The 12,149-nt window shown below is 48.3% G+C and overlaps 2 protein-coding genes across 2 annotated transcripts in view; one reads left to right on the forward strand and one right to left on the reverse strand.

Moving 5' to 3' along the window:
• AK8 (adenylate kinase 8) overlaps positions 1–3,094 on the reverse strand; it is a 63,889-nt gene extending 60,795 nt beyond the window's left edge. Inside the window, 2 exon segments of the mRNA XM_050320330.1 lie at positions 1,023–1,107; positions 2,996–3,094. Of these exon segments, the coding sequence (XP_050176287.1) occupies positions 1,023–1,107; positions 2,996–3,088 (178 nt within the window). The 5' untranslated portion in view covers positions 3,089–3,094.
• An 805-nt stretch (positions 3,095–3,899) lies between these two features.
• Positions 3,900–7,808, forward strand: SPACA9 (sperm acrosome associated 9). Its single transcript, XM_050320335.1, has 3 exons — positions 3,900–4,043; positions 6,581–6,783; positions 7,398–7,808. Exons 1-3 carry the CDS (start codon positions 3,900–3,902, stop codon positions 7,735–7,737), a joined length of 687 nt encoding a protein of 228 aa, XP_050176292.1. The 3' UTR covers positions 7,738–7,808.
• The last annotated feature ends 4,341 nt before the right edge of the window (positions 7,809–12,149 follow it).

Here is a 12,149-nt window from a genome sequence, read left to right on the forward strand (position 1 = left end):
TCCTGAAGCCATGAAATGGGAACCTGCCTAATTCTGGTTGAATAATACTGAGGGGCTTAGGGACAAATGTAAGCTCAGTGTGGAGAAATTTCATCAGCATCCTCTCAAACTGCATGGAATTCTTCCACAGATCTCTAGACCAGATTGATTCCTCACGCTGCTGCATCAGAAAAGGCTGGGAACAACTGGCAGGGTTTGTTTGGTTGGTTTTTTTTAAACATATTTAGCAGCATTTCAATCAACACCCACCTGATCAGCACCACCAAGGGCTCACAGCACCTCCAGCGATCACGACTGCCTTGATGCTGCAGCAGAACTTTCATAATGGTTTAACTCTGGTTTTAAAGAAACATCAAAGCCCCACGACACCAGCGCTCCCTGACAGCTCACGCAGCACAAAAATCAGAGTGCACTTGTGCACATCCAAATATAATCTGCCTAAGGGTGAACAGTTTGTAAATCAAATCATTTGATTGAGGGTACAAGCTTTTTAGTGTGCAGAATACAGGCTTCCCATTCACTTCAGCAGGTTTTGTTAACACACAGGAGCAGACACGCTCACTGTTCCTTCAGCTGAGATGGCATCGAGCACTGGAACTCATTAACAGCAGCCAGTAACGAACTAATCAAAACACAGAGAATCTGCCAGCCCAGGTAGAATAGGAAACCAAATTTACACCTGACAAAAGGAGTAATTAGCGAGCTTAAAGACAACAGGAAATATCAGATGGGGCACAGAAGGCATTAATAATTGATACACCAGAACTCTTTGTTATTCCCTTAGAGGGTTTCATTGTTATAACTGTTAAAGTGCATTTTTTATTAGATTACCCACTAAAAAAAAAAGGAAGAAAACTGAAAGCATCTTGCCTATAAGTATTCCAAAATGCTCACCAGTTCTGTTTGTTCCCCCCCTCCTCAGTCTGAAAAGTTTTGTCTGTCATCTGCCAACTGCAGCAGTTTCCAGCAGCTGTTTACAAATAAGGGATTGAACTCTTCATGGTGTCTCCATTTTCACTCACCATCATCGTTGTTCTGCTTTAAATGGTTTATCATGAACTCAATGGGATCATCTGGCTTATGAATTAATAGCTCTTCAAGCATGTTCTGCAAATAAACAGGACAAAGTCAGAGGAGAATTTAACAGCTCTGCAGTGATGGTATCCTGCATTTTTACAGCATTGTTACAATGAGGATTTTAAACAGCTTATAAATGCTTATTTATTTTCTTTCACAGGCGAAGTTGAGACTCCAGAGCCTGTTTCAGATGCTGAAAAAACAAAGATGGTCAGAAAATTGCCAGTAAAAACAAAATCCCAACCTGTTTGCTATGGTTTATTTGTGGTACATTCAGAAGGTTTGGCTCGAGCAGTTCGGGGTCGGCAGCGGCTGAGTCAGAGCTGACACAAAAACCACACAAGGAGTGGCAACTTTCCACTGGTTTCAGGGAGGATTGTGGCTTTCCAGGCAGGGAAAGGACTAACCCTGAGGAACACCAACCCCACTAAGACATTTCAGCACAGCCCACGAGCTCTGTAATTAAAGCTAAACATCACACAGAACTAACGTTCTGACTCAGATAAGCTGCAGAAATGTTAACAGACATCCAGTTCTAAAAAGCAGCCATAACACTTTAATATTTGGAAGTAAATCCCATAGAGTCTGTATATTCCATAAAATTTTATATCCTCACCAATTGATTGTCTTTTATTGGAGTGGCCTATTTTCCTTTTCTACTTCATTGGAATAATTAAACCACTCAATTTTTTTTTTTTTTATAAACTGTTTCACTTGCAAGTTCTGATGCTTCAAGGTCTGGGTAGCAAAGAGCCTAAACCATAAAATTTATATTTTTATTGGAAGTTCATTTAAAATTATTACTTCCCAGCAACACTCATTTAAACTTATAAATCTGGATTTGGCACTGCACTTACCAGCAGCTTTAAAAATAACAAACCTGAGCAAATCTGGGCTTATTGCCATTCAAAAGAGTTCAGGCTGACAGTGATTGACACTGCCACTGTTTCTCGCCCAAATCCCACCTTCAAACCCTTCATTTGATTCAGTTCTGCTAAAAATCAGTTTAATTTCACGTGAGTAGGTCTGTGAATCTCTTGGGGGAGGTTCATGATTTGGGTCCCCCGTTGTAGCTTTCACATTTCGTGTTTTGTAAATGTTTAAAGCTCGGGACAAACATTTCGAGCTGTGTTTGTTTGTGTCACTAAGTTGCCACAACACAACTGAAGTACCACAAGAAAACGAGAGTCTGAGTAAGTCCCATAAACATTTTATGCACAGTGAGGTCCTGGAACTGCAAAACACAGTATTTCCATTAAAAAAAAAACAAACCAAAAATATTATGCTACACTGGCCATACTAAATAGCTTTAGTTACATGAAAAAAAATAATACTAGATTAAAAAAAAAAAAAAAAGATGAGGCAAGAAAAATAAACATTTGTGCGTATTTTAGTGAGATCTGAAGAAGTAAAAAGGACTTTCTAACAGAATTATGGGTTGTCCTTCACACAAACCCCACGCACGACACGAGGGCTTCTCCCAAACTTACAGAACAAAACACGCCTTTCCCTAAGGCAGGGAAAGCAAATTTGCTATTTCCTGAAATCCCAGCGGCGCTGGAAGTGCCCTCCTGTTCCTTTCTCTGCGACACGCGTGTCACCGAGCAGCCACGGCAGGAGAGGGTTTCAAAGAGGTGGTGACTCTGACAAAGGCAAAACCCTCACCGCGGTTCTCCCTGCACTTAATTAGTTATCAATTTGTTACTGTCTCCCCCTCCTCCTTTCACACACTCCTTTTTTTCCCATCGGCTGCCACTTTTTTTCCTCCCCAAACCCGCCAGCTACGAAGGGCAGCAACTGTTAATTAGCATAATTAACTAAGAGAGCGCTCGGCCCTTTCCCACACAGGGGGACACCCTCCCGTCGAGCTCCCACAGCAGGCGGCACTCGGCGCTCCCCCTGGGCCGTCCCCTCTCACCTGCAGGAGCTGGAAGAGCCCCCGCTCCTCCGCGTAGGTGCCCACGGGCGGCGGCCACAGCTGGGCCGGCTCCTCCATGGCCGCCTCCGCCATGGCCGCCCCTGGCAACGCGACGCGTTGCTAAGGGTGACGTCACCGCCGCGCCGCCTGGTGAACGCCACGAGGGAAAGGGAGCGAGGAGACGTCATCGAGCGGCGCCCGTTGCCAGGGAGACGGCGTCGCGGTTGCCGTGGCAACGGCGGGCGGAGGCCCCGCGGTCACCGCTGTCACCCCGGCCAGTCCCCCCATCCCGGCCCCTCCCGGGGAGCTGCCGCGCCGCCCCCGCCCGCACACCGGCCGGTAGGAGCCGCAGGGCTCGCTGGGCGCCCGCGGAGCGCAGGGGAACGGGCTGCGGGGCGTCCGGCGGGCGGGGCTGCGGGAGAGACCCCCCCCCAGCGGAGCTGCGGATCCTTCCCCAGGGTCACAGGCGGGAGGGGTAGGTTAATCCCGGCCCCGGGATTAATGGGGGGGAGGGCGGGGGGGGTTGGAGCCGCTCGGGCGGTGGGTTCAGGGCGGTGAGAGGAGCCCCGGCTCCCCCCGGCCCCGCGGGGATGAATCGCATCTTTACAACAGAGCCACTGGGGTTTATGGCAGCCCATTGTCAGCGCTCCCCTCTGGGCTCTCCGCCTCTCTCTGCAGCATCATTACTCACTGGCTCACTGCCTGCAGGGCTCTGGGGCCGCGCAGCTTTCACACAATGTATCTTCTCTTTTTGCTTTTTTTTAAATCCCCCCCCCCCGAAGTTTTTCCCCCAACCTACACAATTCCGGCTCAGGTGAGGGAATTACATCCTTAGAATCACATCGTTTCTAAAAGGCAGCTTCCTTTCTCTCCTTCTCTCCCCCCAATCCAGAAATAAGTAAACATGAATGAGGTAGTGGAGACTCTAAGAAACATAGAGCAGAACTACAAGATCTTCCAGCAGCAGCAGTTTACATTTACCAAAGCACTGGATCACACCCGAGAGGAGGCCCATGACTTGATCAGACCTGTGGCCACCATCGTGCAGGTACAAAGTATCCAGCACAAAAATACCCTGCCCAGGAGAACAGGGACAACACGGGGTGAGGTCAGGGAGGAATAAATGTTTTTTTACCAGGGGAAAATGGACAAAAACTCCCTGGTAATGGTTGTTATAACTCTGCAAACCCGTGGCAAAATTTGGGGAGAGAAATACCTGTGTGAGGGTTTATTAACACAGAAGGAATCTTATTCCTGAGCATTTCTGATTGGTTTAACACTAAATTTAACTGGTTTAACGCTGTCATTTTGCTGCTGAGGCACAGCCAGAAATACAGGGCACAAGAAAACAATCAAACCAACCCTCCTTCCCCAGCCACTCGTGGAATCTGTAATCCTCAACTTGGAGGAACCAGCAGGCTTGGCTCTTCCCCCTGGTATTGGTGCTGCTGTATCTTTCTATAGTGCTTATTAAAAATAATGGCTGTGCTACAGAGGGAGGATGATGGATTGAGGGCTGAGAGTCCCAAGTGGGCACGGGGTTTTCTGGGCTGGTAAGTGAATTGTCTTGGAATTTTTATAACATGGGATGTTTTAAGTAGAGCTTAGACCACCTGGAGACAGAGGAGGAGGAGGAGGAGGGTGGGGGAAGAAAAAAAAATCTGAATAAAATCAGAATTGTGGATTTGAGGCAGCAGAACCCAGGCACAAAACCCAGGTGGATGCCACAGGCAGAGTGAAGGCCAGGCTGTTATTAGGATTAGGGCACAGAAGGAGCTGGTTGTGTTTTCTGAGGGCTGACTCTCTCATATAAGGGCTTTGCTCATTGCATTGAAAGGGATTGGGGCAGACATTGCACTGAGCCATTTTTTCCCCCAAAAAATAGGCACTGAGATGTGTAACATTATAAAAGTGCCAATCAATATTCCAGTGGCACTGAGCAAGCCTGGACTCCACTTCTTGGCAGAGGTGCCTGTGGTGGGGGGTGAAACCTCTGGGTGTGACCTCAGAATTGCAGGGATCCACAGCGTCCTCTGTGACACAGCAAGGCGGGAACTGCAGCCCTGGGGGTCCAGCCACCTCATCCCAGGGGGAGGATGGGAAAGGGAAGAGGGCAAACTGCCAGGAAGAACAGGGAGCAGTTGGTGCAGCATGTATTTGAGCAGGAGCTGAACTGCTACCAAAAAACTCCCCTGGTGGCAAAAGCAGGCTCCCATTTTACCCAGCGCCATTCTCCCTGGTTTTAATTTGTCATGGGAGGGCACAAGAATAAGAGCAACAAACGCAGAAATACGTGTGGTCTCAGCCTACAGCTGACTTGGAAACTACAGAAAAAATGAGATTCCACTTGAACATGGCTAAATTTCCACCCCCTCAAGCTTTTTGTGGCAGCGTTTTTAGTGTGATGAGATTCCTTAGAGAAAAGAGGAGATCACAGGAAGGGGGAAAGGTGGAAGGGCACACCACAGTCACACAAATAGCAACAGCTTCTTGAAGATTTCTGCATGGAGTAGGGCACAAAGTCAAACCCCAAGTGGTTTTGTGGGACCAGATCCTCAGTCATTGCTTCAGCCAGAGCCTCAAACCCCTCAGGGAGTCCCTGCCTGCAGAGCTTGGCTGTGGTCAGGACCTTGCAAGTGGTTGCTGTAGTGCTGTCCCTGTCCTGTGCATTAACTCCCTGTTGCTGATGTGGCCAACAACAATTTCTCTTATCCCATCTGTGAACATCCAGGCTAAAATGATACTCTCATTAGGACTATTTCTGCTCACAGCAGCAGTAAAAGATCCTGCCACTCACAAGAACACAACACTCAGTAAACAATGTGGGAGGGGGAATCTGTAGTGGAAATGGAACCCTCAGGAGCCATTTTTTATTTTCCTTACAAACCTGCTGAGAATTTGGCCAAGCACAATCCATGGCTTTTCTGCATGCAGCGACTGTACCCATGTTGGAACAGCTATTCCCTTCTTGTAACCTTACAGAAAGCACTGGAGGTGCTGGAGTCCAGCTCTGGCTGCCAACCAGCCACTCACAATTTTACATTCTGAAGTGCCTGTGATTTCTTTGGAGAAGATACTTAATCCCTTGGCATAACATTTCCTCATGCCATGCCCCTCACTGTGAGTGACACGAGGCAAGCAGGGAATAGCATTGCTCTGACAGGTTGGTGAGGGTGGTTTAGGTTGCATGGGTTGGGTTTGCAGTTCATGGTGCCACAGAGAGAACCACGAGGAATGAACGATGCAAACCCATCACCCCAAACCAGAACCAGTTCGGTCGCTGCCCTCACTTCCCACCCTGCTCTGCTCAAGCAGAGGGAGCAGACAGATCCCACTCACACTCAGCCTGTTCATTTAGTGCTGGATTTGGCTGTGGTGCTCCTACACTCCTTCCAGGAGTGAGGAAGGCTCACAAGCAGCTCCCTCACCCCAGCCTTCCTCAGCCACCAGGAATGACAAGCGAACATCCCACAGAGCCTCACACCTGCAGAGAAAGCAGCTCCTCACCACTGACCTGAGCAACTTGGCAGCACAAGTTAGATGCAATTGAACATCTGACTTACCTCTGCTTCCCCCCATGGACAGGTGCAGGTCTACAAGGACCACCACTGCATCAGTGCCACCGACAGGCGCATCCTCAACATGTTCATCTCCATCTGCAACGACCTCCGCAACCTCTGCCAGAAGCTGGAAACGGTGCACCCCGGGGACCACGTGACCAACGGCCTTTTGGAGAGGTGCAAAGTGCTCCTGAACGACAGCAACGACCTCAGTGCCATCAGGGCCACGTAGGTGCTTCCTCCAGCTCAGCCTCTGGGAGTCCACTCCTGACGCCGGCAGACTGGCACTGCACATTCCCACTGGACTTCCCCAGCAGTTCTCTCACAACACCTTCCCAGCTTTAGTGAGGGTACAAGGTGCTGCCCAGGTTGCTGTTGGGAAACCACTGTCAGCCTCCATTCACAGAAAGGGGGCTGGGTTTGTTTATTTATAATTTTTACTGGTGCATGGCAAGGCATTCACAGGCCCTGAAGTCCCACGCACCACGGGGTCACCACCTTGCAAGTTGTTCCCATAGTCCTGGTCCCTGTCCTGGTTACTCAGGTGCATTAACCTTTGTAACCCCAGGCAGGTCCCCTCCTCCTCCTCCTCCTCCTCCCCTCCCCAGGGCTCATTTCTGTGGGGGAAGTGTCTGTCCATTCTCTCAAAGTCTTCCAGGTCCATCCCAGCAGCCAGGGTGGTGTGTTTGGCAGGACTCATTCCTCAACATGCAATTCCATCCATGCCTTTCTGTTTTTGGGAAATGGCTGGCTGTGCAATCCTGCTCTTCCCAGGGGGATCTCAGAGGGGGATCTGTGGTCTCCCAGGGTTCCTCTGCCAATTGTTTCCTTTTGTCCCACAGATACCCCCATGGTGTTGTGAATTACCTGAGCTTTGAAGAAGCAAGGAATACTTATGGAGGTGTGGTGAGCCTCATCCCCATCGTTATAGACCACCTGAAGGAATGGGTAACCTACACTAAAAGGCACCTGCTGCATCAAGTGAGTCATGGACGTGCCATCTCCAAGAAGGAGGCACCCACTTCCCAAAAACCATCTTCTGTGCGCTTTGCAGCTCACACCTCCGTTAGTAACAAAAATACTGTGCAATTGCAGGAAAAGGATTTCCAGAAGTTCCTGCTTGAAAATCAACGTCCGAAACAAAAAGCTCCCTGGAGGCCACCGGGCAAACACCCCTATTAAAGGATCACACCTCCTGCTTACCACCTTTAATCAGCTGGCTGATTAAAGACAGTGAAATGCACACTAGAGATCTGCCCTGAGTCCACTTCCTGAAGAGCTGCCCTGCCAGCCAGCCTGGGACAGACACACACACTCTCTCCCTTGCTGATGTTTCCACTCTCCTCCTCAGAGTCATATCCAGACAGAAGTAGCTGTAGCTACAGCTGGTCCCTGGGACCAGCACTGCAGTGGGAGCAGGGAATAGTCAAGAGTCATCAGGTTGTAATCCCTCAGACATGAATCTTGGACAAGCCACTTGAAATGGTTTACACTCTCTGAGGAACATCCCCTCACTCCCCACGGCCAGCGGGGTGAAGAACCTGTGTGTCTGAAGGACATGACCCAGAGCAGCAAAGGCCTGTTATTATGGATTCAGACATGTCTTTGGGATTTAGACTTGCCCCAAAAATTCCCTCACCGAAAATGTTTGGTTATCTGGACCACAGGATCCATGTGTACAGGACACTGATGTATCTCCTGTACTCCTGTACATGCCACTGGCCACAGTGCTCCAGCTGTGCTCTTTCACTGCACCTTTCCTGCAGGTTCTACACCCCAGAACATCTCCCCTTGACCTAACTCCTTTGCTATCAGAGCCACAGGTGCAAAGGAGAGCAGAGTTCATTTTGCCCTTACTTTGTGTGTACTGACAATATCCAAACTCGAACAAAACACCCCCGTGTTCCTCAGGCCTCTGCTAAACTAAAAGTCATTTCCACCCCGTGGGATTTGCGGGAATCTGGTGGGAGCAGAGAGGGTGAAAGCTGTGGCCACGTTCAGATGGTTCCTTTTCAAATTGCAAGTTAAACTGTCTGTGCTTTCCCTTTTTCAAGATGAGAATCCAGCTTGTCTGGCTCTCAAGGATGTCAGGAGGCTCAGTTCATTAAAACACGTGAAATATGTTTTCACACCAGCTTTCATACCAGCCCTTGGCAAGTCTAGCACAGTTTATCCCAGTGCTGGAAGCATCTCTCATTCCAGCCTGCTCTGGGAGGGTCAGCAGAGCCCCATTCTCTGGAGCTGAGAGAGGTTTTTAAGGTGCTTTTAATCAAGCACCGTTAACTACAAACTGAAGATCTCAGTGGTGCAGTGCCTGCCCTGCATCTCACTGCTCTTTTCCCCTCCTGCAGGCAAATTACCTCCTGCTCTTTGCTTCCTGCTGGAAGACACTCCTGAATAAACAATTTCCCTTTGCATACCTGGCTCAGTTTGCTAAAATTATGAGAAAGCTTCTGCCTTAAGATGACCAGTCTCTGGCAACAAGCAGCTAAAACAGAAGGGAGAATTAACACAGAGGAGGGAGCGTAGGGAGCAATGAGAGCAGCACTTTTATTCCTCATATAACCCCACTTTCTTTTGCACTTTCTTCCTACCCCTATCCACTGGTGCTGGCAGTGCACCCATCCCCTCTGGAGTAGAAGCCTATTTTTAGGGAGACACGATCCAAGTGAACTGACCCTTGCTGGGCTCCAAATGGTATCGAAGGGTCACAAAGAGACTCCCGGGCACTCCTGGGGCCACGACCAGTGGAACGTCACTGTCACCCTCTCTGGCTGCACTTGAGAGCCCTGGTGCTGAGGCAGCTTCAGGCTGAAAAATCCCAGTTGCTGGCAGCTGCCCTGTTGTGTTTCATGTTGCAGACAAGTGTCCAGTGACAGTTGCTGCCTTGGAAAGTTTTTCAGAACAAGCCCAGGCTACGTGGACTGAACGCTGACAAGTGTCAGGGACATGAGAGATGCTGCTGCCAGATCTTGTTTCCAACCTTCCTGGCCCTGTCCTGTAGTTTAAATTTGAACACCCAGGCTCTGATGAGACCAAAATTATCCTCCAGGTTGTAGGGCACTTTGAGCTTCCACAGCACAAATGGCAGGGCAGAGCAGTCCCACCAAACCCAGCCCACCAATGCTGCTCAAACCTCAGTGCAGTTATTTTGCACTTGACCAAAGTGAGACACACAAGAAACAGCTCCCAAATCTTAATAATAAGATTCATACACACATAATAAGGTGATACACACAAGAAACAGTTCCCAAATCTTAGTAATAATTTCTAGCCTGGCCTTATCCTTTCAGTCAGTGTCACGCAGCCAAAATTTTAAGACCCAAGCAGAAAAATGAGTGCATAAAACTTGCAGTCTGAGGTTTGATAATGACAAGACCAGAATCTGTTGGAAGACTGCAAAGTTAAGTCTCACAAAAACATCTAGACAAATTACTTAATTTCCATACAAGTTCTCCTCTTCCAGACTGGATGGACACTTCAAAAGACAAAAAGATACAGCAAGAATTGTTTTTCTCTACTACAAATCAAGCTGTTTGAAGAATTTACATAAACAGGATGTAAATGCCAAACACAAAAGTGCAATAAAGTTTTACTTTAGCCTCTGTGAGCATAAAATTGCAAGACACACACTGAGAAACCAGGCAGGGCACCAGACTGACTTTCCTACAGATCTGTCAGTTAGTCCAGAAAATAAATTCCACTTTTTTTGTTCCAAGACTGAAATAGAGATATGGGCTGGTAACAGATGATCTCAACAGAATCCTGGCATCTGGAGGCTATGAAGTACCTCTGTGCTCCCCTTGATTCAGATAGAGGTCAAACCAGGCTTTTGTCTACCTGAGCAACCTGGTGTAGTGGGAGGTGTCCCTGCTCCCTGCAGGGGGGTTGGACTTGATGGCCCTTAAAGGTCCCTTCCAGCCCAAACCATTCTGTGACAAAACATTCCGAGTTAAATATCTGGTTCCAGCGTCTCACACGTTGAGAGGATGGGGTACAGCTCAAACCAAGTGTTGGGAATGATGGTGGGCTCTTGAGGGGAGGAGAAGGGGAAATGCAAGGGAGAGAGAGAGGAAACAGCATCCCAACGATGTCACCAGAGCCGATGCAGGATGGGCTTGGCAGGGCCTCTAGCGGCCACCTCACATCACTGTCCCATTTTTACACAGTTCCAACAATCCTGTCTCCCCAGTCCTGACCCCACAGGGGTTTCTGAACACTGGTGGCAGGTACGCAGCCCTCGGATGCAGCATTCCCGAGACGGGCACTGCGGGGCCGCTGCTCCCGTCACAGGGAGCTGTAATTTCAGAAGAGCCATCGGCTGTTCCCTGTCACCAGCACCGTCAGCTCCCACGTCATAAACACCCTGCAGGCAGGAGAGCTGTTTACCTGGGAGCTCTGAATTCCCTCGGGGCAGCACCAGCTCGGTCAGCTGAGCACCAAGCACAGGTGGCTCTGGAGAAAGCAGGAATAGCGTCTGGCAGATAGCAAAGAGCAGAGCCCGAAACTGGAGGGAGAGCTTGGAGCCTTGAGGAAAAAAAAGGGTTTAGCCAAGTAAAGCTCACAGACACCAAAATCACAACAACCAGCAGTCAACACTGTTTAGAATAAAGTCTTGTCAGAAAAGAAAAGCCCATGTGAACGCTCCCTCAGCTTCATTTGCAAAGCTCCTGTGCATGAACAAAGTAACTCAGCTCCTGTGATTTCACAATCTACTTCATAAGCACTTTTAAAATCCACCATTGTGCCGGCAGCTAAAGTGGTTCTAATAAATCAGGATCAATCAGCAAAGGTAATTGAACTTCCTGAATGTGAAGTATTTCCTTCCCTAATGGCTCCTGTGTGTTTTATTAGCTATGCTATAAACTACTAAAGGTTCTGCTTGGCATTAGTGAGGAAGGTATTTATTCTTCTCTTTTTGTACCCTACTGAATATACTCCAGTGGGTAATTTTATTTTTTTCTTTTACGCTGGCAAATGCAGCTTTGCAATGCCAGGCTTACTAAGGGATACACAAAGTGGACTTAAAGTAAGTGCAAGTAAAATTCACTTTGTGCCTTTTTTATTTCACTTACCTGACGCTATAGAGCTCATTCCAGTGCTGGGGGCATAAAATAACTCTCTGTATCACTTAACTTCAAGTTAATGGTTATGATAACTTCTATATAAAATTCTCCATATGCACTGTTACTAAAGTGTGTCCACATATTTAAGAACTATCCTCAGTCCTTAACTGGAATGCTGAGGTCCAGGTATGGATTTCTAAATTGTTTTGAGCAACCTTTTAAATATTCATTTATTTCAAGAAAAAAACCCAACAAACAACCCACACATAAAAAAACCCCCAAACAAACCAGTGAGAAAAACAAAACAAAACAAGAAAACAACCTTAACCTACCAGCAAAACGGTCCCCAAATTCCCCTTGGTCAGAGGAAGTGTCCTCGCACAGCTATGGACAGAGCCAGCTTCCAACAGCAGCCCCAGCTTTGCAAACAAGGCTTTGACATTTCCAGCTATTAATTTCTCTAATCACTGTGCAGTCTCTGGCCTGCAGGACAGCAGAAAGCTCCCAGGCAGATCTGCAGCACCGAAC

This window comes from Myiozetetes cayanensis, unplaced genomic scaffold (genome assembly GCF_022539395.1).
Source record: "Myiozetetes cayanensis isolate MyiCay16 unplaced genomic scaffold, myiCay2020 scf23, whole genome shotgun sequence".
NCBI classification, from domain to species: Eukaryota; Metazoa; Chordata; class Aves; order Passeriformes; family Tyrannidae; genus Myiozetetes; species Myiozetetes cayanensis.

Bases quoted from the DNA above. Each gene is read 5' to 3' on its own strand.
- SPACA9 (XM_050320335.1), top strand. From the start codon at position 3,900: ATGAATGAGGTAGTGGAGACTCTAAGAAACATAGAGCAGAACTACAAG. The intron at 4,044-6,580 runs GTACAAAGTATC...CCCCATGGACAG, and splicing joins CTGTGGCCACCATCGTGCAG to GTGCAGGTCTACAAGGACCA. The intron at 6,784-7,397 runs GTAGGTGCTTCC...TTTGTCCCACAG, and splicing joins CTCAGTGCCATCAGGGCCAC to ATACCCCCATGGTGTTGTGA.